Source organism: Gymnogyps californianus, chromosome 10 (genome assembly GCF_018139145.2).
Source record: "Gymnogyps californianus isolate 813 chromosome 10, ASM1813914v2, whole genome shotgun sequence".
Classification (NCBI taxonomy): domain Eukaryota; kingdom Metazoa; phylum Chordata; class Aves; order Accipitriformes; family Cathartidae; genus Gymnogyps; species Gymnogyps californianus.
This window is the reverse complement of record NC_059480.1, coordinates 21,174,263-21,202,210: the sequence shown is the minus strand read 5'-3', so window position 1 is coordinate 21,202,210 and position 27,948 is coordinate 21,174,263. Positions and strand designations below refer to the sequence as shown.

Sequence of the window (27,948 nt, the reverse complement as noted above, 5' to 3'; positions counted from 1 at the left end):
CTAACCAACTCAATAAGATATTGTCTCTGCTGCGGACACTGGAGTTTGTTGACATGCAAAATCAGCAACAGATACTTTAAAAGAAGAAATAAAGAAAAAACCTCCTACCACTTGCTACTGTGCGGCTGACACAGCGGGACTAAGATCCACTGGTCCTGCACAACATGTGGCAAGGAAGGAGCACGAGCACTAGCCCCAGGTACCAAGGACAGGCTAGCTGTTTCCAAATTCCCTGCTTGTCCCCGTTGGCAGGGTATGCACCCTGCGTTACACAGTGGTGACTTCAAGCCCAGCCAGGGAAACAAGGTCATTGTCATCGTGATAGCAAGCAAACATCGCAGCTGTGGACTCGCAGCCTCGGGCTGTGGGTGTCTCGATGAGACAGACTGTGATGCTCAAGATATACGCAACTAGCTGGCAGTGGCTCAGCAAGCAGCAGCATCCCCCGTAATGAATGAACTTGCCATACTCTGCACAAAAAATACAGTGTGGTTTATCTCCTAGGCTTCAGTTTGGTCCAGACCTACAAGTGGCTGTGAAAGCCAGAAAGGAAGTTCGATTCAAAAGCTTTTGAAAGGGAAAGGTACAAAACAAACCATACAGGTGCCCCAAGAACAAAGTGTTAGCTCCATCTACACTTCTCTGATAACACAGCCAGGTAAACTGCAGCAGTGATCACGTCCCGCAGTGAAAGTAGGCAGCATCCATCATAAGAATCTGAACAGCAGAGGTTGAGAGATACATTGTGTGAGCCTCTCTTGCATTATAAAAAAAGTTAGTGAATTAGAGAGATTGGCAAAAGACAGGAAAGGCTGGAAAACACTTGAGCATGATGCCAAAACCCACGGGCCACTGAATGGCTCCACTGTTTTGCGAGCTAAATGGCTATTCATGCCATTAAGACCGAGAGTGACAGCACTGACAAGATTTATCAAAGAACATCTACTCTGGACTCAATGAAAAATTGCCCCAGTAAAAACCCTGCCAGCTCTGCTGACGTATATTATCTTTATTAGAAAGGCCTCTCTGATAACCAAATTCATTAGGAATTTTAGCTATTCATTTCTTCGTATAAACTTCTGCATATGAATTCAGCACAGACAGATGCAAATGGGAGCTTTGGCAATACATCATTATATTAAATCAGGGCTACATTTGTCAGTGGGTGTAGCAAAGAGGAAGGTTTAAAGTAAGGTTTTTTCTGCAAAGCACACTTATAAGCAATATGGTATACTAATAAAAGTGCCTGTGCTACCACTGGAGTTTGTATTTAGCCCCCCGTTAGTCCCAATAAGTTAGATGCCGCATGGGGAGGTTGATGCCGTTGCCCTCAGGGTGCAGCAATTAGTGTTCCTCGTTGTTAATTTTTCTTTACCAAAATCCACACACATTCGAAGTTAGACACAAAAACAAAAGCAAGAAACTTTATTAACGGAAAATTAGTGAAGCAGGATCCAACATCCTTCCCTCCGAGTTTTCCCACCAAAGCTGCTGGGTCAGGAGATGGCAGGCTTGGCTGTAACAGCGAGCGCCGTCTCCCTGCCAAGCCCTGGTGAGCAAGGATGGGAAACGGCAATAACTGTCACTTCCAATTTTCTTTCCGATGTGACAGTGCAGAGGTACGAAAGGAGCAGTTTGCCCTGGCTGCTCTCCCGGGGCAGAGCGGTGAGATGCAGTGCCTCTCGGACATCCCTGCTGCACGAGAGCTCAAAGTGCCTCCGCGCACCCAACCCACAGCTTCCCCAGACTTTGGCTTTGTGATCGCTGCTTTGCACAAGCACTGGGCGAGCTCCAACCTGAAGTGAAGCAGGGCTGGAAAACTGAAAAGCAGCAAAGAGATGGCTCTTACTAGGGCTAAGGATTCCCCAACTGCATCTATCCCAGCCAGCAAAGCCGCTCCTCAAGCTCAGATGCACATGACACACGCAGCAAGGCATCAGAGATAGCCATGGGGACAAGGTGAGGAGCACTCCCTCCAGCACACCCTCCACACCACGAGGCTGTCCCATCCCCAGGCTGTCCTCGGGCACAGGGTGTTTCTGACCTGGGCCATGGCAGGAGGTTTTAGGAATGCCATCCCAAGCATGCAGAGTGTAAGCTGTGACATGAAGCACTGTGCAGCAAACTAGCAACCCACCCTACCTTCACGCGGGCTGGTAGGCAGCTGATTCTCTCCATTGCCTATTCCAGGGAGGTCCAAGAGAGCTCCCCATGCGGCATGCAAAATTATGAGATGGTGGATTCAAGCAGGAGCAGACAGTAGGCTCCAGCCAGGGATAGCTTTGGACTCTCCCACAAATCCCTCACCTCCTACAATCTGCCCTAATACTGGCATCGTTCATAGTCTCAGCACAACAACGTGGCGCTCTCCTATTCTTTAAATTGGGTCCAAGGAGCCAGAGAGCTGTTAAGGGAGGACAGCGTGGTGCCAGCAGAAGAGGAAGCTGGTGAAGCCCATAAGCTCCCTTAGCACTCTCCTGCTAAATCATGCCCTTCCTCCAGTGATGGGAAACAGTTTAGCTAGGGTTTTTTAGGGCAGAAGGGGCTTATTACATGAAACCAGTTCAACTGCCTGCAATATGTGTGCCAGCATGTTCCAGCTGCCAGTGATACTTCAGCTGCCCCCTTCAGAGAGGGGTCAGAGTCACCCTGGCAATTCATGCTGTCCTGGCAGCCAGGCACTGCCTGCTGTGCATGACAGGGTGCTCGGAGCCCAGGCAGCCCCATCCAGGCAGGGGAAGGGGACATACAGGCAGCACGCAGAGCCCAGAGGAGGTGTCCTTCCAACTCCCACATGGCCTTGGAGGGGGGGATCTGGTCCCCACACAGAGGTCTATGCCCTGCATGGATCACCAAATTTCCTGCGTTTAAAAAAAAACCAGTAGGGAATTGCACCTAAGAGTGAATCTCCATGCTCACACCCATTAGTTTCCAGAGCCGCTCATTCAGCAGCCTAAGAACAGCAAAAAAAAATGAAGAGTTCATGCATAAGTTCAGTGGTATCCCCTGGTGCGGCAAGATGAAGCTTTTAGCAGCAAGGTCACACAGAAATTCCCAAGTTTGCCATACAACATCATCCCACTCCCACACAGCCCTTACAGGGCTCTCAGAAAAGGAAGCAGCATCTCTTGTTTAAATCTGTGTGCATTTCAGTGCATGAATGAAGTTCTCAGCTCTCTGTCTACATTGAAAGGACCCACTACACCATGCTTTAAAGGGTCAGGAAGAGAGAGTGCAACAGCCTTTGACTTCTGACAGCAACTTACTCCTTTAATCCTCACAGAGGCATTCAGTGTGGTGCTGAAGGCCTAAAGTCTACCTAATCCTGCTGCTGACCTAGAGATCATTAAATGCAGAGGGCTGCACAACATTTATAAGCCATGAACCATCAGCCTGGCTATTCCCCAGTCTCTACAGAGAGTCACAGGTCAGAATTTCCCAACCCCCAGCCCCTCCTTTCCCCCAGGCAGGGCTGAGGAGGCACGCATACACACTGCACCCCCAAAACAGCAGCAAGGTGTGCTGAAAAATCAACGTTTCAGACCAGTAAATCCATCCCCTTTGACCTGTGAAGAAATGGGTTTAACCTGGGGATGGTATTAATGCAAGTCTCACAGTATAGACAAATAGCAACTTGATTTTAGTGTCACATTTTTATCACTGGATGGCCAGTTTTGCTAAATTGCATGTCTAATCCTCCAGAGAGTTAAAAGACCAACAAAACTTGCAGTACACTGTTATCGCAATGGACGGGTGAGGAAAAGCACCTTACAGACACGGGAGCCCATCCCATGCGAGGGGAGGCAAAGAGTCTCAGCAGTAGCGAGTGACACAGCTCATTTAAATAAAACTCTGCTGGAAGAAAGGGAATAAGGGCTGACAGACCTGTTGTTCTAACAAAAAGTTTATCGTGGTCTCTGTGGAAATGAGGTGTCCTTCCCTTCACCGACTGGCAAACATGAAGAGACAAGGCGAGTAGATTGACTGGAATCCCAATTACATGGCAGAGGGTCAGACAACAAGGGTGCTACGTTCAACTCTCCTACACTTCAAAACCCTTAAGAGGCATTTTTAAACAAAAGGCTAAAACGCAAATCTCACTTCTTGCCAGCTAGAAAAGAACAAAGAATTTTCCACAATGGCCTCTGAAAGATTAGGCACATTATTGTTAACGCTGTGTAAGAAGTGGACATTAATTAACGCTGAATTGCAAAGAAATTCCAGTAGTATCACATATTTCACTCCTGCTGCTGCAGCAGTGAACTCATTATGAATAACGAAATTAAAAACATATATCAGAAGGCAAAGTTAATGATCTTCCACTTAATAATAAGTGTGAGCAACATATACCACTGGACTAGAATGACAGAGGAGGAACATATCTCAGCTTTTGTTATAGGATAAGATCACAGCCCAAAGCACATCCTTTGCTGAGAATGAAATGTTTATCAAATGATTTCAAAGATACACGCTGTGACCTTGAGCCAAACACTTAACATCTGCCACCCAGTAGGTTTTCTATCTACACAATGGTAACAGCAGCACTTACCTCCTGCAAACTCAGAGTCAAGTTTAGGGTGTGGGGACCACTTTGCTGCTCTGTCCTTGCGTGGGGGATGCTACAACAGTTGGGGACATCCTTGAGGTTCCGCCAGTCACAGCAAGGAGACAGTGAAATCACATCTCAGGGTAGCCTGGGTGGGTATTTAGGAGCAGTCCTGGTGGAGGAGGAGCTGGGGGAACCAGAGACACCTGGGCATGGTGGCTGGCAGGAGCACCAAGAAGGCCAGCAAGAGGTGGTTACAGCCAATCAAGGGAAAATTGGGCTCAAAGGAAGAGCCAGAGGTGAGACAAGACCAGCTGAACTGGATGAAGCAGATCAAGCGGTATAGGGTCAGTCAATCAAAATTGTATATGTGCTGCCAGGAGGGCGTTGAGGCTTTTTGCATTTCCAAAGATTAAAAAGGTGTAGGATTGCATAATCATCTTTAAAGGCAAGTGCCAAAGCCACAGCTGCAGTAAATCAGTGATGCTCCAAGGACACCTGAGAGTGGCTCAGCTCCATGAGCAGACCTGGCCCAGGGACACCAGCTCATTTCTTCAGCACTTGCCCGTTCCCAAGACGTCTGTCACCTTGCAAATTAACCCAGGCTGACACTCAGCTAGGCGCGTCTGCAGCTGCAGTGAACCTTTCCTGCAAGTTCCCATCTCAGATATTTATTTCAGTAGTTCTTGCTTTCATATCTTTACTATTTTTACTACTTCCATTAGTCTTTTTGGCTTGAACTGAACAGTTTGCCTTCACATTATTTCCATCCTTGCTCTGCCCGTATCTGATACGTGTGTCAGTGACTGCAAAATTCCACGAAGCTTAGCTAAATCCATGTTGTCTGGTAAATAATAGCAGCGTGTCCTCCTGTTCAAAGAAAATGATGAGAGGTTTCTTAATGTAGCATCAGATGAATTTCTGTTTTATATAATTATGCATTGAATTTAAAAAGAGATGTCATGCAGGCATTCTTTAGAGTCATAATAGACAATCTGTAAGAAGGAACAAAGGAAAATAATTTTAATAAAACATTATGCCCTAAGCAAGAAATATGCTTCATGTATCATACATGAGAAAAGATAGTTATTTGATGTAAAACAGAATTGTGACCTTGCTGCAGAAACGTTCATTACCTAATGCCGCAACAAGCAAATTAATGGATTTTGGAATGGTGCAAATAATAATCATTTTGGTTCCTGGCATTTGCTTGCTGACAGCCAGATTTAGCAGCAAGTGTTTTGTATTATTATTTATAAAAGGGATTGCAAATAGAATTCCACGTAACCTTAAAGATATTACAGAAACATATGTCTAGTGCAAAGGTATTACACATGAGTAATCAAGGTTTTGTAAGTGCTTATAAGCCAAGCAGTGGAAGCCCAGAAACAAAATACTGGCTGTCAGAAGAGTATATGCTTTATGCAAGGACACGTATGTACGTGGTACTATCATCAGTATGCATCATTCTGGCATTTGAATCCCTACATAGGAAGGTTATGATTATGGTTACTATGGAAATTACTCATGCAGTTTCATATGCATTTTGCACATGATAGAAGGTTGTGTGATAATTAGTCTATTGATATTGTTTAAGGTAACTGTAGCACTCCTGGGAGGCGTTGAATTGTCAGGTTTGGACATCACCCTCTCTGCAGACCGTCTCTCCCTTGCTAAACGATAAGGGCTGTCTGAATTATCTCCTCCAGTAGGTCCCTGTTCAGCTCTTGGCCCTTCTGGGCTGGACTGGAGCTGCCCGGAGCCCTGCCCCAGTGCCCTGCTCTCCAACATGGCACCACCTCAAAATACCAGCAGCAAATTTGCTCTTTAGCAGCTGATGGAGAAAATTCACCCTTCCCACCCCCTCAGCCAGCCTGTCTGCAGAACACCAGGAACGGGCTGCAAGAATGATGTGTTATTTGGGGTGAAAATTTACTGCAAGAGTGACTGCTGCCCCTGGAGGGGTTGGACGGATAGGGAAAAGCTGATGGTTTAGCAGTGACAGAGAGAGCACCAAAGTGCTCTGCCCCAGCTAAAGGATATGCTGCCAAAAATTAAGAAAGGGAGCAGGAAACACTGTACAGGGGTTTTACCTCATTAAACCTGCACAAAACCTGAATCGGGCCTTAGGAGCAGCTTGCGATGGAGCAAGTATTCTGTGTGGAGCTGGCAGGATTGCCTTTGTTTTTCAACAAAGATCACAAATAGGTTTCTAAAACACCTCGATGTGTTTAAAATGGTAAAGTTATTAGGCAAGTAAGTACAATAAAAGAAACATCTCTGCAAATGGAAAACCCCCAGGCATATACGCCTTCTAAATGCAGTTGGAACTTTAAACCCTGATAATTGCTTTGTAATATAAGCAATTGCATTATGAGCGTGAACACCGCAGCCAATGCATCACCGCAGCCATACCTTCAGCTCTGGCTTCAGTGGTTTCCCCTCAGCAAAGTGCTTTCTGATTGCAGTAGGCTTAAACATAACTCATGGCACAACTGATTGCATATGCTAAAGTGAGTTCATTTAATGGACAAACCTGGCTTCTCTGTAGTTATCTGTGCAAGACTGGCAGAGGGAGAAAGCCCTGTGCCGTGGGGCAGCGCTGGGCACTGGCTCGAATGCTGCCAGCCAGGACCCCGTCCCGGCGTGGGAGGGGAGCTCTGGCAGCTCTCCCCACAAGGGAGGGCACCAAACAGCTTTTGGTCTCTAAAGCCATAATTTATTAGAAAAGCACTAGAACAAGGCAACTTTTCTAGCACAGAAAAATTCCCTCCTCTAAGTGAAACAAATTAAAACAGAGAGGGCTGAAAACAAACCTGACTGCACCCTTGCAGGCTGTCATTTCTCTCAGCCTTGCTCTGAATTTAGCAGCTTCGGAGGCTGCATCTAAAAAATATCCAATCTCCCCTGTGTCCCAGACATTTCTTGTCACCCATCACCACTCAGGCTGATGTCCAGCAGCTCACAGGGGATCCCAGCTGCCCCACACTCAGCCTCATTGCCCCAGCGGCAGCAGCCAGGGCAGAGCCAACAAGCCGCCTTCTTCCCTGCCATCTATTCTACGGACTAATGCACACAGTAAATCACCAGCAAACAAACAAAAAACCCCACTGTATCACAGAGGGACTAAAATTAGCAGTGAAATTGCCTGGAGGTACAGGAGCAGTTGAATTTGGTACATGGCAACCAGCAGCTCCTCAAAGCCGGAGCGGGAGCTGCATGCAGCTGGGCTCGTCCGAGCGGTGGCCAAAGCGCTATAGATGACACACCTATAGCTGGCAGGTCTTCTGACAAGTTCACTGCTTATGCTTTCCATAGAATTCAGGCTGAAAATATTTGTGGTGGATGCCTGCCGCAGGCTGAGTTTTGAGGGGGGAAGGCTTCACAAAACGGCTTCACAGTTTCCGAGCAGCAGGCTGGAAAGGAAACGCCATGTTTTGTCCATGTTAAAGGCTCTGAAGCAATTAATTGAAAAGCTTTAGCAACCCTGTACTTAGAAGGAGGAGCTGGGAATTTGGCAGGAGGGTTTTGGTGTCAAAAGTGTGTCTTTTGCTATTTCTGGAAAAAAAAGAAGCCGAACTGGCCAAATTGTGAACCTATCAAGGTTTGCAAACACTCAGTAAAGACCTGCTCAGACAAACATAGCTGCCAAGTTCTGCAGCCAGGCTTGCTCCTGGATGTCCTTCTTCCCACCGGACCCCAGGAGGGGACACTGCCCCTCCCGAGCCCTCAGGTTTTGGGGGAGAAGGTAGCAGCTCCTTCTCCCCATATCCTTCCAGCAGAGCCGTCCCTGGGTGCGTCCCACAGCCCTGAGCCTCTTGCTGGGTGCTCGGGGCTGGGTACATCCCACTGGCACTGGGGAGGGTCTGGCCCCTGGTGCAAGGGGCTGCGCTGGAGCTGCCTGGTGCCCTCCCACAGACCCCAGCATTACGTGGGATCATCCACACTCGGAATCTGAGTCTGTTTTTACCCACACCTGTACCCGTCCCCCAGACCTTTCAGCAGCGCTACAGTTGTAGTCATTATCACCCCTGAGAGTGTTGCAACTTTCTGTACCTTCAGTTCCTCAATTACATTGATTATCACATTAAACATTCCTGGTGCTACAGGAACAGACTAAAAATAATAAGCTTGTATCTTCTAATACAAATGAAACCCATTTGTACTACTGAGGGTGTAGCGGGCTCATTGTTTTGCAGTAATGAAGCTTTCATCTCAAGAGATCCAATTCATAAAAAATACTCGCCAAGGCTGTGCACATTTCCTTTTTTTTTTTTTTTTTTTTTTACTGCCACTGATGTTCCTTTAAGTTCAAATCCGACTCAGGATTAGACCAGCAATTGAAATAAACCAGAAGAGCCACAGAAAAGGAAAAAAAAAAAATCACCTCTGATTGCAGGGCGCATCCTTGCCACCCTCAGGCAGGCAGCCCCATGCCCACCCCAGGCCACGGGCGCCTGGATCCATGCACCTTCCCCGGCTATAAATAGCTGCAGCCGCCTTTGCTCCGTTTCCCAGAATAGAAACACGTTGCAAAGGTGATAGGAACAGCAAAACACTGTACTTAAGCTCTTTTTTTTTTTTTTTTTTTATAAATATGAATTTGTAACCGAAACCACCCAAGGTAAGCAGTAATACAGCCGAGGGGACGCTGTCTGCAGGCACCTGCAGGGGAACCAGCTGAAGGCTGCAGGCACCGGGTGGGGGGCAAGCAACAAGGAGGTTTTGATGCTTTTCCACTTCTCCCTGTGACAAGCTCCAAGTCACAACGGTGTGATTAAAATATAACATAAAAATTGAGCTCTGCCCCCTGCATGCTCCAGAGCTTCAGCAAGGGTAAACAGTCCATCTTCAGGTCTGCCCACTGCCTCCACAGAGCAGGAGAGGCTCCAAGGGAGCATCCCCTGCTCCAGGAGAGTCGTGTAGTGGGACATGGCACTGAGGCTCTGCCCTGATGCTCTGCTTGGGAGAGATGCAGCTCCTGCTACCCCTGGGCAAAACAAAAATGAGCCTGCTTTTCCCAGCCTGGTGGCTTCAACCACATCGTGGCCCTAGAATGGCACCAGGTCTTAGAGACCCCAACACCAGGCACCAGTGCTGTTGGACCTGACCTCCCTCCATCCTTCTCTCTATCGAGGGAGCCTGGAGACAAAGCCAGCCAGGACGTGCCCCACAGACATCCCTTGTATCAGGGGCTCCATCTGCTTCTCCGCTTCCCTCCCACCAAGAGGCACAGGCGCGGAGATCTGATAGCAGCAAAGGCTTTGCTCTTTCTTTCAAGCTTCAGAAAGAAAACTAAAAGGCAGGAAAGAGGCGGAGGAGAGGCTTCCCCTTGTATTTCCCTTCAGGCCTGAAATAACGGCACCTGACCACACAGCAAGTTGGGGACGCGGCAGGGGCTCGCCTGCCCTCGCACACCTCAGCACCCACAGTGGCAGCGGGAGAGTGGGATGGGGGAAGGATGAGCATCTCTCCCCTCTTCCCCCTGATTGAGAGGTGATAGTCAGGCCTTGCTTGTCACAACTTTGATTATCTAAAAACCCATCCCTTATCCGGAATGAGGTCATGTTCCTGACATGCATCAATTGCATCAAAAATGAGCTTGATTATCTTAACCCTCATTTATCAGAACCAGTTCATCGTCGCCAATATTACTTGGTAAATGGAGGCTTGAGCACTTTAGGCTTTGCTGGTAGGGGCAGCACATTTACACCTGAGCTTTTGCCTGCTAAGATTTAAACACTCTGAAACCACAGGGCTGAATCTGAGTAGGGCTGGATCAGGCCTCCCCAAGCAGAGTACACGATCCTGGGTCTTTCCTGCCCAGAAATCAGAGATGCCACAACACCTTATGGGATTTTGTCCCAAATCACCGACACCCACAGTACACAATAGCCCTACTGCCAGAGCTGCCTGCAGGAGCCTTCCTCTGGCTGCTGGGTGCTTCCCTGGGGGTGGGCAAGCTTTAATGGTGAGCTCAAAAGCCTCTTGCAGGGATAAAAGACAATTCATGGATCTGGTGTTTTGTTGCTCTTTGTTCTATTAATTCAGAGGAATTAGTGCCATGAGACAGAAAGTGCATATGGCCAGTGAGAAAGCGTGGAGAGGAAGGCTACTTGCCCCACTCTTCATCCTCCCTCTGTTAGCCTCTGCCAAGAGCCAGCTGAAGGCTGCTGGAAGGGTTTTGCATGAGAAATCTAGGAATGATTTTTGATTCCTAATTTGTTTGGTAAAAGGAATTAAAAGCTGCTCAGCTGCACCCACTTAGGGTTGTCTGTCTGTCCCCTTCTCTACCTCGCTGGGCTCAGCATCATAGAAAGCCCAGTGTACGGCAGCATCATCCCACTGGTGATGTACGCATGGGGAGTCGGAGCTTTCTGGCTGTAGGTGCACAGAACACAGCAATGTGAAAACTTGTTTCTAGCCCCACACCATTGCCTCATCCCTCTGTAACCCCGGGCAGCTCCCACCGCAGAGCTTCCTGGTGTTGGGCATTCATGGGTCAAAGTCTTTACTTACACCAACTTTTTGAACACAATTACCAGCTATTTCAAACACAAAGCATTCTTAGCCTCACCTTGGATCAACTTTTCTAGCAATGCTGGTTCCCAGAAAAAAAACAACCACCACAAATCTTCAGCAAGCACCTTCACTCCAACTCGAGCAGCCACTGGAGCACAGGCAGTGCTTTGCTACGGGCTGAGGAGGGGTCAGGCAGCAGGGCCTCATTACCAGAGCAGGAGGGCTACAAGGCAACATCAAACACACCAGGCACACCTCCTGCAGAAAGTCACCCTCTCTGAATCTTTGTAATTGGCGATCAGTCCCACACAAGGCCAGAAATCTGGTTTATTAAAGCATGAACTGCCGAGCCCCTTGTTAGATGCCGACAACATCTTCTCCTGGGGGATTATTTACCCTGCAGACGGGGTTACTGGCCCTGGAGCAGCAAAAAAGATTTCTAGCAGAGATGGTGCAGCTGGGGCACATTTCCCATCTACAGGGTGATACCACGCTGTTTCACAGAGAGGCTGCTTCCCACACACATCAGAAAATATCCAGTATAGCTGCATGCACGCAAGGCATATGTTTCTGTATAAGGTATCTATATGGTGTAGCTCCTCTTTCTGCTTTCACTGTATTTTATCTTTAAATTGGGAGAGCTTTTTTGTAGCAAATCATCAGAGAGGAACGCTAGTTACCAAGGAGATTCTCTGATGAATCAGACACTGACTGGTATAAGATCTAGACAGGCTGTAGCTTAATTCATGAGACCTTACGTTTTAAACAGGGGGAAAAAAGATCCTATCACAACCAACTGTGGACCACACCAGCAAAAGCAGCTTTTATTTTTGCCATAGGAGCAAATAGCAAGCGCATAGCGTGGGAAATCAGTGAGCAGCCTGAGACGAACAGGAGTGTCTCTCCGGCACGCTCTTGACTCGGAAAAGCAAATACCACCCAAGGACAAAGTGGTCCGATGGAGGTGACTGAGGGAAAGGCTGGGAAGCCCCTGATTTCACACCGGCACGTGCAAGGATACGCAGGGATGAGCAAGCGCTGGAGAAAGAGCTGCACGCCTGCTTCCGCACAGCCCTGGCATTTCGGAAAGTAAAGGTTGCACAGCCAGGCGAGGTGCTGCCTATTTGCGTGCCGGCCACAGGCTCGGCACAGTGTTGGGACTGCCCCAACCCTGAGCCCACTTTCCTGCCAGACTCCTGCAGTTTTCTTCCAAGGAGCAGGTGAGAAGGATGAATTTTGCCAAATGACAGCAAAGGCACCAACTCCATGCTGAGCATCCCACCCTCGCAGGGATGACCATCATGCCCCGGAGGAGCCCAGGCAGCCAGGGATGTGCAGGCAGAGAGGATGGGAAGAGGAGTTTTTATGAAGGTGGGGATAACAAGGAGCTTTGTGAAATTAAGTTTGGAGAGAGAAAGCTCAGCTTTTTTGGGCTGACTTTATTCAGAGGGTCTTCGCACCCACTTCCTTCTGGCGGCTCGTTTCTGAATAATTACTGAACACTGGTGCTTCGTCTCTATTTAAAAACACAAAGTAATTAAAACTGCCTGGGAACTGCAAGAGCAGCGAGAAACATTTGGAGACATCGAGAGACAAGATATATGGAAACCTTCTGCTTGTAGATAGGCTGTTTTCCCAAAGGTGGAAACTACAGAAGTGTGTAGATGAGAGGGAAAATCTCCCTGTCAGATCCCATTGAAATCTCCATTTTGGGCACTGCTGCTCCGCTGCTGCTAAGGTAAACCTGATCCTTACCGGGGGAAGCTGCAGGATGCACCGAGGCGTTCGGGACGGGGACGGTGCCGAGAGCTTAGACGGGCTGCCGTGAAGTATTGGGGAGTGAAGATTAAAGCATGTGTTAGAGCAAATTCAGGCTTTACTGCTAAGTGCACCCTGGAAGAGGATTTTCTAGAGCAGTTATGTCTGACGAGGCTGGCACGAGCCAGGCTTTAACCAAGGATTTGAGTGAAGGACATTTTATAGGCAAACAATTTCAAGTGCTGTTTTGAGATGAATTACACTTACTCATCTGAGGAATGAATTAGCTGTTGGTAGCATTTGTGGGCGGGAGCTAGAAGCTTACAGTAATGTTTTAGTGATACATATTGTGATGTTATTATGGGGGGACAACTTATTAGAGTACCCCGTGGGCCTCATTTGGAAAGCAAAATACTCCAAAATGCTGCGATAGAGACTGAAAACAGCATATGGGGTAGGGAAGGGGCACAAGAAACACTTGCTGACAGCAAGCTGCTTTCAGCACTGCAAAAAAAAAAATTGTGAGGAAATTCCAAGCCATGGCTCACAGCCAGTGGGTAACTCACTGTCCATCCCTCTCCAACTTCACACACAGGGGCTTGTACAGCATTCACTTGCTGCACTTCCCAGCTGTGCCAGGCAAATCAAAGGTGTAGTAACAGCAAATTAAAACAGGCTGCCAGATTTCATGCACTTAACAGGCTACTGGGTCTTATTTGACTTCATATTTACGATCTTTATTCACTTTAGGGTGAAGCTGAAGTCATTTATATGTTTACATTTAAAACAGAGAAGGGCTGAGGAAGTAGTAACTGCACACAAACTTCCCACAGGCAGAGCACAAACTTCCACGCACTCCCCAGCTTACAAACTTGTGCTGTGCCACAACAGTGCCATTATTCCAGCCTTAGGCTGATTTGGGATATCCATATTCCCCAGAAAGCATTCAGAGTTTGTTTTTCCAACTGTGTACAAGCAGCAGCTGCTGGAATCTGAACTGTATCTTACACAGTGCTTTTAATCCAAAAAGAGCAAACAGGCAGGTTAGGGATTTACAAATGAAGAAATGGAGGCAGTGAGCATTTAAATAATTTGGATAAAAACCTGCAGCTGAACAGAAAGAGTGTCCAGATAAGAACTTAAGTCTTCACTTCCACCGCGTTGCAGTAACCATTGGTCTGGAAAGCCTTGGAAATTCATTGCTGCTGTGACTTTTGCTATGCAGCAAAGCTGGTCTGAACACAGGGACTAACAGTAGCATAACCCCTGTATGGCATGGTCCCTGAGCTGGAGGAATACCTGCATTCCATCTTGCTTGTGAATTTTGACTGCAGTAAAGGAGTAGGAGGCTGACAACAGTCTAAACACTGGCTTCGGAGTTAGGTTTGTTGCCATAAGCATTTGTCTGTGTAAATACCTAGAATAAGGTCAAGGAAAGGAGGTGGGGATTCATGAGGAATATAAACTGCCAGGTGAAGGGTGGCCTCCAACAAGCCGGGGTGCTTGACAGCACATATGGTCCCTCAGTACTAAACTGGTGTTGGAATGGGGAGAGATTTTGTTACAGATAAAGCTAAAATACAGAGACACTGATATAGTTTGCTCCGGACCTCTGCATGCATATATTCCTACATGGTGTTTCTGAGAAATCAGTTATTCTCGGCACATATAGCGTCTGTTGCTGAGCGCTGAGTCCAGGCACTGGGGAAACTTATGAAACAGCCATACAGATTAGCTCTCGGTCATAATCCATTCAGTCCCACTTGAAGAAATCCTGTCTTTCCCCAGGAGGGAAAAGACTAAGGAAATAAGGAAATCCCCTTATTCACCAACAGCCCCTTGGCAGGGCAGGTGGATTTTGCCTCACAGATACTCTGTGCTAGCTTCAGCCACTGACTTCTTCCCACCCAAAAAAGTGCTTAGATGGATCCCATGGGGTATTTCCCCTGTGTCCCCAATGCAGTGCCCCAGCATTGCCTTACCTCAGCTGGTCACCCCAGGAGTCCCGAGGCTGCAGTGGGTTGAGCAAGCCAGGTTTGGGAGCAGGACTCGGGACCAGCCTGGCCCCTCACATGCCCTCGAAGGCAAAGCTCAGCACCGGCACAGCAGGGAGGCGCAGGATCCTTCCTGACAACCTTCTCCGAATGACCCAGATTGCGTCAACGGGCTCTGGAGGGAGCCCGCAGCCAGTGCTTTTCAGATGGGAGCATAGGATTTGCAACATGGGGCCCAAGAGAGACAAGGAGCACAGCAATGGGAAAGGAAAGCAGAAGGCCTCAGCACCCTTCCCACCTTCAAAGCTGGTAAATGTCTCTTATTTCCCTTTCTACTCTTTTTCTTTTAAAAAAGCTAGAGAAGTCACCCCCTCTCTGTGCCACTTTGCATGCCAAGTGGCAGGGTGTTGGGGAGACCCCGATGCTGAGGACTGAACCTTGCCTTCCAGGCTACTATTCAAAAGTCCAGAGGCAGCCCAGCAGACTGGAGTATTGCATGCGTCCAGGATGACCCAACATTTCTCCCCTTTATATTTAAGGATCATTTGGTAGATAAAGTGTACCAATAACCAGATGCTGCACGTTGTGCCAGCAGAGGAACAGTGGTAGCAAAGGAATCTCCTAGTTTTTGCATGCTTGTTCAGAGGCTACAAACACAGAAGTATTGATGCTTGTAATACCCCTCCAGGTGAAGGGCAGGCAGAGGCAGCAAAATGCAATCAGTGAAGGGGTCTGTGTGAACCCCCCTGAAACGATGCATGGGGGGACATGCCAGAAGTCCCCACTCCCATGAGTCTCCCTTTAGGACACTGCAACTCTGCAGTGCCTCTTGGGCTGAGCAATGCCTTTTGGCTCATATAATCTTGTTTAAATGCAACAAGCATCTTCCCCTATGCAGGTGCAAGCCACAAGCACCATTATTCTGGGCATTTAAGCCACTTACAGCAACATTGCCTCTCTCTTAATGGAAGAGAGGCATCACAGCAGTAGCTACACTATAGACCATTAATTTACTGCCAAGTGGCTCGACCCAAGAATTTAACATGCATTTAACTAGAGGTCTACAGCAGAGAGATTACAGTGCAACTGTAGAAATGCACTTTTACAGGAATAGTTTTTAGTGCCAGTTGAACTCAGTGGCAGAACTCCCTCTGGTTCCCATGTGGCCAGGGACTCACTTCTGTGTGCCCATGTACAAGTAAATGCTGTTGGGTGGAATATTTGGTTGTTAACAGAAGCATGAGGCAATGCAATTTCAATAGGTGTTTCACCAGAAATGAAGCAAGGTGGAAAGTATGGAGTTAGACAGTGTCCTGGTTTCGGCTGGGACAGAGTTAACTCTCTTCTTAGTAGCTGGTACAGTGCTGTGTTTTGGATTTAGTGTGAGAATAATGTTGATAACGCTCTGGTGTTTTAGTTGTTGCTAAGGAGCACTTATCTTAAGCCAAGGACTTTTCAGTTTCCCATGCTCTGCCAGCAAGCAGGTGTGCAAGGAGCTGGGAGGGAGCATGGCCGGGGCAGCTGACCTGAACTAGCCAAAGGGGTATTCCATACCATGGAACGTCATGCCCAGTATATAAACAGGGGGGAGTTGCCCGGGAGGGGCAGATGGCTGCTGGGGCATCGGTCAGCAGGTGGTGAGCAATTGCATTGTGCATCACTGGTTTTTTCCTTCCCTCCCCTCCTCCTTTTTTTGTTATATTTCTTTTCATTACTATTATTATTATATTTTTTTATTACTATTGTTAGTATTATATTTTACTTTAGTTATTAAACTGTTCTCATCTCAACTCACAAGTTTTACTTTTTTTTTCCCCCTTTCCTCCTCCTCACCCCACTGGGAGGGGGAAGGGGGAAGCGGCTGCATGGTGCTTAGTTGCTGACTGGGGTTAAACCACAGCAGAGAAAATTAGTTAACGGCCATTTATGTAAAGCTTCTCCAGTACAGAACTGAAAACCTGCACTCCTGATGCAGGCCCACAGATGCTTGTAACCCTTGTGCTTCAGGCACACATCGATATTCTTTGCTGGGCTGGGTCCAGATCAAGCTGGCTTCGCTTAGCACCACGCTCACCCTTCAGCACAGGCACATACCTGCCACTTAGTGCTCAGAAGTATCATTTCCCAGCTGCACTGCTGGGGTGTGCAGGAGGGATAACAGACCAAATTTCTGTACAATGTCAGTCAGTTTAACTCCCAATTTGCTCTCCAGAGCCATGCTCATTTCTAAAACAGGTCAGCTGCACCCCTCAGTTGGTAAGCTGGTCTTGCTAACTGGTATGTGTCCAGCAGCAGTTTTATGCTCTTGCTAATATCAGTGGAGATTTTAAATTGCCTTTAATTAGAGCTTTGAAAGATCCCACTGTTTCTCAGCAATTAGCTTCTGTACTGGGTTTATTTGAATTGAACAGTAGCCCTCCACACTAGAGATGTGACAAGCTTGGAAAACTGTCCATTTTTACTCTGCTTCTAATTCTTAACTCTACTGCCAATGTGTAAAGGCTGGTGGGGAGATGTATTTCATCTCATACAAGGGACAAGCAAATGAAAAAAATCTCAGAAATAGCTTAAGCCCATCCATGTCCTACCCACATGCTCATGGTTGGGTTTATTCTGCTTAAAACCAAAGTCTATCTTCACTAATACACAGTTAATTAGGTCCGAGTGAAGCTGTGTGGTTTTGAGAAGCACTGGAAGTTTTGGAGGTGGGGAAGCATGATGGAAAACATCCCGCTGCTGCCGGCAGACCTGCCGGGTCTCAGCACCACAGGCTGCCTCCCAGCTATTAGCAGGTCAGCATTAGGAGGCAAAGGTTGCTCCTGGATGGGATTTGCTGTCAGCACAAAGTCTTGGTGTGGAAGAAAAAGACCTTTCCTTCCCCCTCACCCTGTCTCCAGCCCTCTCCCCTCCCACTCTGCACATGTCCATTCTCCAGTGTCCCCTAGCTCTATCATCCTTATTAGATTTCCCCTATCCCACTCAGGTCTTATTCTCCCTCCCCAGCTGTCCTCTGAGATGCTACATCTGACACTGCAAACTGCTTTATCCCTCCCTACACGTCCCTCTGCCCTCCATCTCATGGCCTCCAGGGCTCTTGCCCCTCTGCATTGCCCCCATACCAGCTCCAGAGTTGTAGCAACATGCTGATCTGAGGAAAGGTGTGCTTTCACCACCCCGAAACAAGCCTCCAGCCAAGTTATTAAAACTGCTTAATATCACTTGTCTGACTGGTACAGAAGTTACACTACTTAAAATAATTGCATTTCTCACTAGTTACAGATAAAACAGACCCTTTTTGATCATTAAGATATGGCCTGATGTACATTATGAGACATTAACAGCTTTGTAAGTGAAACAACGGATACAAGACCAAAAGTGAAGTCATAAGTGTTCTCAGATTCCCACAGATTAATCATTTTATTTCTCCATAGGAGCATTTGCCAAAGCTTTCCATCACCGTACAGTCTTAAAGCCACAGGACACCTCTGTTCCCAGTTACAGCTCTGCCTTATCTACAGGAGGCAAAAGCAGGGAAGGAAGGTGCTTGGTTACCTCCAAACACAAGTTGATGGAAAAGCTGAAAACACAATCTGGAAATTTTGATTCCTTGTTTTCTGTTTCACTCAGCAGAAAAAACAGTCCTTTGTTGTGTCAATCCTCTACAGTGATTATAAAATTGATAGTTCTTTCAAAATGTTTTTTTTCTTCAAGTACACATCCACTCCTGACCTCATGGGCTCATATTGTACTCTTGGTATTTTTGGAATTGATGGCAACCTCCTGATCCATAAAAATAAGCAACACCACAGTAAAACAAGAGCACAGGTGCTACTAAAATGGCAATCACTCCTCAGGATCTGAGCCTGCAGTTACACAGCCTGAGACAGAAATCCATGGCCTCTTCCACACAGCACAGGTGCCAATTTCCCTCTATTTGGGGATTAACTAGGTGACCACATAGCATTTATCTGACCCATCTGTATCCCTATCAAGTGCTGTAAGTGCTCGATAAGCAGCACAGCTTTGCCTTAATTGCATAAGCACCCAGCTTGTTCAAACTCCACTCAGGCCCACACTCAAGGATTTAAAGTAGTCTTTAGCATAGTCACTGCCTCAAGTGCATTAGTCTCCTTTGCATACACATAAGGTGCTTGAAAGCTTCAGCTCCCATTCTTACTGCTGCAGTACAAATCATGCCTGTTTTGTTTTATGCTGTTAAATCAAAAAGACCAGCAAGTGACTAATGTCAGAGGGGTCAGAGAAAACAAGGCAAAACATTTGAGCAGAAAAGCTCTACCAGAATCCACCATAAGGATCAGGTGAGTTTAATCCATGCCCTTTTTATCCTTACAACCACACTCTCAACTAAGAAGCAGGAAATTTCATCAGGGCACCAGAAAGCCACAGCTGTTTTGGAGCACTGCTCCTAGCCAAGTGCCCAGCATCTGCAGGAGTTACCATCATGTCACACAAGCAAGCAGCCATTCCAGACTGGCCATTTTTGTAGGCACCTGACAGTCATAAGCCAATCAAACTGTCTGCAGCTTCCACAAGCAAACTCATCATGTGAGACAAATGCATCACTTATTATCACCATGCTTAATGGCCATGAAGCTGGAGGCTGAAATTTCAGTTCATGCCAAGGAATACAATGGTCAATAACAGATTCAGGCCACAAATAACTAGAGAAGTCCTGACCTGTGCGATGGACCAAGGATAGAAAGAAGATTCATTTCTTTCTCAATTGTTTGTAATCTCTCCAAAACTAGCAAAATTGGCTCCCTTGGAGCTGTATTTAATAAGGTATTGCTATAGTCTAGCCCAGAACTCCTCCAGCGATAAGTCATTAGATCTGCTGTCTGGTACTACAGACAGCTGCTCCCATCCAATAACACTGATTAGAGCACAGACACTTGTTCAACTAAAGGAGGTGGCTTCAGAGTTTGAGCATCAAGCTGAGACCAACTAGGTGCTCAGGTTGAGCAGTTAACATCCTTAAAAACTCTCTAGACAGTCCTGGATATACAGCATACGCTGTAAGGAAAGGTTGTTTATTTGAGGGAGGTGGTCAGCAGGGAGAAGGGAAAGCAAGTCCCTCATCCCTGATCATAAGCATTAAAGACTGGGGCTCCCTGTTGTAGGACCATGGCCAAACTATTGCTTCTTCAAGAAACTGGCTGAAATCCAGCCCTCAAAAATATTGTCAATAGCATGTTGTTAGGTGTCCTGAGGAAGAAGATATTACAGAAATATGGACTATCATTCATCATTGCTGTCAGTTTTATAGGACAAGTGTCAGCATAACACAGCCAGGGCCTCCTGCTTCTGATGCCAGCAGGAGCTAGCAGCCCTGGAAAAGCAGGTCAGGCAGCCTCATACTGGGCCCCAGCTGGGGACAGGACCACCATCAAGGGCTACCAGGGACAAGCCCCTCAAAAGCTCAAATCTCTATCATTTTACACCTTCTCCAAATTTGCCTTTTCTTCCTCCACCTTTAACTGAAACCTGCAGCTACGCCATGCTCACCCTACGCCTCAATAATCAGGTTTGCATCCCCTCCCACCACCAAGCAGGTTACCACCAGCACTTGTCCCCTTCGCAACTAAAGCTCTATTTCTCATGTCTTATTTTTCCCACTTTGAGATGACTTGGTGCCCACACGCCTCTTCTCCTGGCTGCACCCTCGTGTTCCCCTGAAGCTGCACCCCCAGCATTGCCTCTTGGTGGCCACAGGAGCACTCAGGCTCTGTCTCATTCTACTAACCCACTCTCCCATCTGGTACAGGCAGCACCAGTCAGCCTCCCTCAGGCAAGGTCTTATTACTAAGAGTGGAATTTTCCAAATATTGACTCATTTTAGCCTAAATAGTATCATTCTGTTATTATTGCCTATAAAGCTGGCTCTGTTTCACCTTCTACAATACTTCAAAAGTGACTTGGCTGCATCAAAGATAACTCACACATAATAGCAGCAGAACCAGGCCATGTTTAGTATGGTCCATCAGCTAAACTAAAACTCCAAGACCCTCATCTGCTCTTGTCAAACAGTGATAGACATAAATCAATACATTCATTTCTGCACAGTTCTTCCATGACCACATGCCTACACAGGGAGGAAAGCATGTACATTCAGCCTTACTGAACTTTAATGCAGATTACAGTAAACACAAAAAAGTGACATCTTGATGCAGTACAATATACATACTTTACCCCAGAAGGCTGCAATACAAGGAGTAAAGATACTTTAAGAAACAATGCACAAACAAAAAGAAATACTTCAGATTACTGGACACAATACCTTGGATGTAGAAATAGCGCTTTTCCACTTGCTTGCAAACACCTTTTCCCATTAAAGAACAGCTCCCAATTCTTTACTCTGACACCTCCAAAAAGCTGTTTTCTTCAAAATGCCTCAGTAAGAAATTCTACAAAACTGCCCCCAACAAACCCCCCACCATCACTAACACTGCTGGGTGAACAATTTATCTGTTCTCAATCTAGCCTTGATCGTGAGCACATGGAACCCACAAACACCCAGCACATCCTGGGCTGATCGCTCTGAATTGCCATAGTTTCATTAACTTTAACAGATCCCTAATGACCATTAGTATCAGCTGAGGACCTAGGAGCTGCTTCCTTTGTTTATGAACCCAGGCAGTGTTTGGAGATAACATAGTAGAAAAAAACATATATTATTTTTCCTATTAAGGCTGAAGTCAGGGCAGTAGCAAAAGTTAACTTGCTTGGTTTTGCTTTGTGAGACATCGATTGCACCTCTGAAATTCAGGTAGGAGGTTTAGCATCCGCTTATTTAGCAACAACTTCAAGGGACAGCGAGCAGGAGGCAGAAGATGTTTTGGATGTTTTTGTGTGGCTCGTGTTGCTAAGGAAACTGCCTCCGTGATGGCAGTGTGCTCACCACAGCTGGGTCACTTGGGCTTTGCTTCTCAGAGTAAGGGGTGAGTCATGGCTGAAGAGTAAGCTGCACAAACTTGCTAAGGAATGCCTTTATCGCATACTTCCACTCACATGTGAAAATATACATTATGAGTAGTAGTTAATAACAAAACACACTAGCAGTAGGAGATCTATATTAATACTTTTGCTGGTAGTAGCATGCTGTATGTTAACAATTATATCTAACCCTTCAAATAGACACACGAAAAATAAAACCACTGTTTTTTCCACACACTGTTACAGGTCCTGGCAATGTTAGGGTACAACATTAGGATATGTCATGCCAAAACTGTCTCGATGACACAACACTCTGAATATCAGTGCTTTCTAGTTCCCCTCGCATGATACAACCAAAGCCTGGGTTACTAAACACCTAGTCATTTCTGAAAGTATCACCAGAAATGGATGTTTGTGTGAGTTGTGTGTGGCGCTAGTGGCAATAGTAGGCTTCAATTTGCAGACATGGTGGTTGAAAAAGAAGAAACACCAGTTAAGTGTGTTTACATACAGAAAGGTGCTGGTACGTGAATGTGATTGATACCCGTATGACGGTTACATATACTCTCCACCTGTAAATTATGTGGTCCCTCTACACCCTTGTGCAGCTTGTCTCTGAGAAGCCACCAAAGAAGTACCTCTTGTTTCTTTATGTTTGTTTCAGGTTTTTTTGTCTTGATTTTGCTTCTGCAAATAGTGATGAGTTTGATATAGGACCAGGTGGTTTTAGGCTATCATAAAGTGCGAATATTACAGAGGTCCATTACAAGGCTTTCATTAATGCTAACAGATATTATATATTTGTACTTAAGGCTTCATCTGGATAATCATCCAAAAGCTTAGTTGAGCTTTCAGAGCCTCGCAGGTCTCCAGCATGGCCTGGAGCTCTTCTGATTGATCATAGGAAGACAAGGCGACCAGGAGTCTGAATCGGGCCCGATTCTGCTCCTTCTTGAAATTCGGGTCAAACCTTTGAGCTGGGCAGTGGCAGCCGGTATTTCTTACCCCAGTGTTTTTATTTGGCAGCCTCATGGGTCCCTTAGTTTGGGCAATACCTGTTCAGTGTTGCCATGGAATAGATCTGGAATGGATCCCAGGGAGCTGGTAACATTTCTGCTGAAATGAATAGTACATCAAGATGTACTGAACTGAAGAAATGAACATTCAATGACTTGTTTAACTCTGCATGCCTTCCTGTAATGTATTTCCACTACACTTTCAGACTTTAAGATTTTCCATCTGGCATTAATAGAAGAAAGTATCTAAGGGTTAAGGGCTGAAGCAATGATGGGGGTCATTTCTCATGTCTGCTACCACACAGCACTGAGAAAGCTGGAAATGCTGCATGCCTCTCTCCTCTCCTGTTCCCCCGGCTGGGGCCTCATTTCATTTTCCCATGCAGTAGGAGCTGGACTGCCTATTTCTCCATTTTGCTGTCAGACAGTTTTGTAAGTGTTAGAAAAAGAGAAGTCCGAGGCACTGCTGGCAGTCATCCAAGTAGTGGGAGCTGCCGGTCGGTGCCTGCTGGAGCCCCCAGCCAGGGACCTGGCACATGGGCATTTTTGGTCCTGTGACCTCTGGCTCCAGCCTCCTGTTGGGGTATTTGGAGGACCCTCACGAGGATGCCAGGCAGGTTTTGTTTTGTGAATGTAAATCACCGTGAAAGCATGGGGAGGGCTGAGTTCCTGCCGTGGAGCTTGAAAGCAGCCAGGGTTTAGGCTGCCTGGTCCCATCTTGTTTGATTCCCCTTCTCGCTGCTTTGGTAAGCAATGCAGGCTGATCGTTGCATGATGCCTTTCCTGAAGCAGATGGCTGCTTTCTCGTAAAGCTTTCTTATTACAGAAGTTTGCAAGTGCCAAGGTAAGTATTTAACCCTTGAGTGCTTGCATTCAGCACAGGCACCCCATCAGACCATCTGCAGGAACACCGCTGCTCATGCCAGAGCACCTACCCCAACAGGCCAGCTTGGCTGGTTTACCATATGTCTGAGTGACTTTAAGGAATGGTTTTGTGGACCACACTTGCATGGGCCCTTTGATATATGCCTGGCTGTTTCTTTCAGGCAGGCTGCCTTGCAGCAAGTCCTCATCATTAAAGGAGACATGTCAAGACCTGCATTACAGTCGGGCTTTTAGCACCCTTGGAGCCCCAAGGCCCAGCAGTCTCACAGTGTCCTCTTCCCACCTCTGCTCGCCTCCCTGTTCTGCAGAAGCCACCAGACAGGGAGGACACTGGGATATGACTTAATGGTGGATCTCAACAAATACAGCAGGTGACTTAAAGGCAAGGGTCTTCCGCACCCCTACAGAGGATCTGCCAAGGATGTGCTGAATTTATCAAAAATTTCTTTTAATATTTTATTTATATTTTACCATATTCCTTACTGTCTTTTGTGCAAATATTGTGTTAGTTTAGCCAACACCCACCATATCTCTTTTACCTTCGATTTTATAGGCCTTGCCAAGGAGATCACCTATATGCTATGTTACGTGCTTTCATTTGCTTGTATAAGCTGCCATTTCTCCAAATATCAAAACAGTAATAGACCTTTATGTAAATGTCTCTCAAATGTAGAAGAATGAGATTTAGCATAGCTTCTCACTGGTCTAATGGGAGGTGTGCTTGTTTTTACAGTAAAATCATTGCTGTTGCAATTTATCGGCCACGCAAAGATAACAACCTTCTTACGGCTTGGATAGCAAACTTCACTGTAAAACTTTGCTAGGTGAGTTGTAGTGCCCCTTTCAGCTGCAGCTGCTGCATTATGTGCTCTTAAGTTTGGGGTATTTGGCCTCAGGATTCCCAGTTATGTTCCAAATTTTCTTTTAGTCCAAAGCTTGGAAGCTGACATGAGTTAATACCCAAACCTACCTCTACTCTTGAGGCTGCAATAGTCCAATGTTACCTTTAAGTGGGATGCGATTCCATCTGGTGAACCTTGGCTCAGACGACTGATAAATTTATCTGTTGCTGCCAGCTGTGAAACGGCAGGGTGCCTGAGATGAGCATCCGCAGCATCCACCCCCGCAGGTCAGGATGTTGTTCTTTGTTTCTGGATCTAGATAAAATTTCATCAGCCTTTTGGGAAGGAAAAGGGTGTAAGGGTTAATAGTACAACACCACCACGAGCTGCTAGGTGATTGTTCTGCCTGACATGATAGGATTCTTGTGGGAACATTGTTTTTGTGGGATTTTTGTTATTTTCTTGGACGAATCTGCAAGAGAAGGGCTAATCTTATGCCATGTCAGCCACATATTCTCAGATGAGAAAATGTAGAAATAGTTTATTTTAGATCCATCCAACAACCAGAGCACACAGAGTAGCTTTGGATGCAAGGATTCAAAGCCAATTCCTCAAAGCCCTACCCAAAATTTAACCCAAGAGCCTCAAGTGAACATTTGACTTTATATCCACCGATTATCTTTCTAATTTTTTTTAAAAAAGATGACTGATTTCTGAACTAAGACTTACTGAAGATTTAGCAGCTTGGCATTTGAGCATCAGTAACTCTGCTTCACTGAATTTTCCCATCCACTCCCTTAACTAGAAGTTAGCTCCCACCACAAAGCTCCAGGGCCAGGGCTGTATTGTGAAGGACCAACAGGTAACATACAGTGATGTTGGAAAAAGCAGCAAAATATTGACGTGCTGTTTGGTCACTGACTGCAGGTGTATGTCGCTCAGAAGGGAAACCTGTTGGAGCAAGCCCCTTGCTTGATATCGTATTATCAATACTGTAGCGTCATGGGTTGCCTCCGGGGCAGCCAGACAACTGAATCCAGAAAAAAACTTAAAATCATTTGCAGGCTTTGTGCCTCCATTCTCCATAACCTGACTGGCTCTAAAGAGAATTTCATTTGTTTCCACACTGCCTTAAAAAACCCTTCACCTAGCTTTGACCTCAAATCCTTGTGCTCCAGACAGGGCTGAGAGAAGATTGTTCCTTAGGACTTCAGCACTTGTTAATTCTCTTAAAGAGATTACTCAAATCTCCTAAACAAATATCAGACTAGATTTTGGATTAAGCATGGGTGCCAAAATGACCTTGCTGATAAAATCAGCATGATCTAACCTCACAAATTGGAAAGGGAAGCCTTGGATGTCGTTTTGACTCGGTAGGTACTATCATGGTAAGTTATCGGGCTGCTCTGCATCTCTATTCCCCTATCTCTAATATTCTTGCAATGTTCCTTGAGAACCAATACAAAAAATATCAGATCTTGCCAATCTTCATGGAAAAGACAATATACTGACAAAGTCACTGGGGCTACGCACAGCCTGCTGTTTTCTTTTACTAATGCTTATTGCTTTTTCCATTTCTCATATTTGAGCTGTCTGGTTCATTTCAGTGTCAGCATGAGGCTGGTTTGCACAGCATCCCGACTCCTGTGTTAATCAAAGTGCCATTGTTCGGAAGTGGATTTAGCTTAGTGCATTTGGCAGGGTGCTCCGGTGCAGGTGCTTGAGCACGCTAGCCTGCCCCGGAGTCCACCACAGACCCATCTCCTCTGCCCGCCGCCTTTGGGTGATTTCCCCACCGTGCAGCTAATAGCCAGAGTTATTTATGTCCTGCGTCTATCTGTGCAGTTTTCTTTGTGTATTCCTTGTGTTTCAGAAATAATTAACCCTGCAAAGACTTTGGCCGTGTAACAGACATTTTCTTAGGAACCAGGAGTGGCTCAGTGAGGCTTGTGTGAAGTGTTTTTGTCATGGTGTTGTGGCCAGGAATGAAGCCCAGAAATTTTATCTGTGATGAGCATTTCACAAAAGAGAGATCATTAGGTCAAAACGGTATCACTTTCAACCTACATTTCTTCTGTTGTTGTTCTGTTACTGTTCTTCTATAACCCCAGCAAATTTCCTTGCAAAATCTCTAGCGTCTGTAACGGAAACAATTTCAAATCCAGTAAGAATTCACAGACTATTTAAAAAAAAATAAAAATTCCTTGGAGAACAAAGCCCATCATGACTGAAACACGTCTACTTTCAAATCTCTTTGCCCAGTTTTCGGTTTAATTTATTCATTTGCTAATCATAATTTTCCAGTATTGTGCTTACAATATCTAACCAAATATCACTCATGTGGAAACACATTAAAATTCTGCAACAAGCAGGAACTTATGCCTTCAAAACTCTTGTCAGCTTTGCTTCTCAACCTTCAACATGTAATGGTGGGTCTGCCTTCCTCTCCTCAAAAACGCATTAGTCGTGTTCACTGTTCCCTTCCTGAGCCCTGTGCTCCATTTCACTCTCACTGTTGTCCATTACGGCAACAGTATCCTACTTCCACTAAACTTCAAGTATGCCTGATGCAGAATTATAACCTTTTCCAAAACATTTCTTCATATGCTATTATTTTTTTTCTTTGTTTTTAAATAATTTAATATATTTTCATAAATACTGTTGATACTGTGATGTGCTGCGCATAGAAATAGCAAATAATTGTACCACGACAAAATATTGGGAATAGCGCTATCTGTGCACAGCAATCAGAAATGAGAAACTGTGCGTTATACACTCTTGACTTCTGACAAAAAGGAAGAGCAATCTGATTTTGTCCCGATAGCGAGGGCTGCCATTTGAACAGGCAGATCCGAAGGCTACGTTCCCATCACACCGCCCCTGGTTCCCCTGTGCCGGATGGAGCAGGGCTGGGTCTCGCCTCTGCGCAGGGAACACCGTGCAGGGGGACACAGCAGATGCGACCCTCTCTGATCCCAGCTGGGCTCCCAGGGATAAAAGTGTCTGTAAGGACCCCAGGCTGAGGCTGAAAGTGCACCTCCGGATGAGGCAGCTGAAAGTCTCTTTGTACTCGGTAGTGCTGGCTCCCTTCCCTCCACAGCTGTCTCCTTCGCTCCCTTCAGGGGGTTATATTTCTGTGAGCTATTTTAAGGAGAAAAGCCTTTTTAATCCAGTATCTTACAGACTCACAAAGTATGGATATTTTTTATTTTGAATAAAATATGAATATTAAGCTCTTTAGGCAGGGACTTTGTCTTCCAACATCTCTTCAAAGTAGTTAGCATACTGCTGGTATTACAGGTGTAAATACTACAAATAATATAATACAGTTTGGATCTCAGAGATCTGTTTCATTAGGAATGGGCTCACAAAGTGTATCTCTATGTTGCGATAGAAAAGGCTCAGGTATGAGGAGAGCTTCCCCAGAAGTT

General features: G+C 46.1%; 1 protein-coding gene and 1 long non-coding RNA gene across 4 annotated transcripts in view; one reads left to right on the top strand and one right to left on the bottom strand.

Moving 5' to 3' along the window:
• Positions 1-27,948, top strand: part of KCNMB2 (potassium calcium-activated channel subfamily M regulatory beta subunit 2) — a 156,765-nt gene that overhangs the window by 89,806 nt on the left and 39,011 nt on the right. Inside the window, exons 1-2 of one of the 3 annotated variants that reach the window (XM_050902668.1) lie at positions 12,733-12,806; positions 14,980-15,129. The exons of the other annotated variants lie outside the window; for them this stretch is intronic. Coding sequence (XP_050758625.1) covers positions 12,733-12,806; positions 14,980-15,129 — 224 coding nt within the window. Of the gene's footprint in view, positions 1-12,732; positions 12,807-14,979; positions 15,130-27,948 lie in introns of those variants that run through there. 3 annotated transcript variants of the gene reach the window in all.
• On the bottom strand, positions 1,398-21,243 carry LOC127020197 (uncharacterized). Its single transcript, XR_007767029.1, has 3 exons — positions 21,119-21,243; positions 4,550-5,416; positions 1,398-1,820 (listed from the first exon to the last, which is right to left on the bottom strand). It is a non-coding gene; the product is annotated as an uncharacterized LOC127020197 (long non-coding RNA).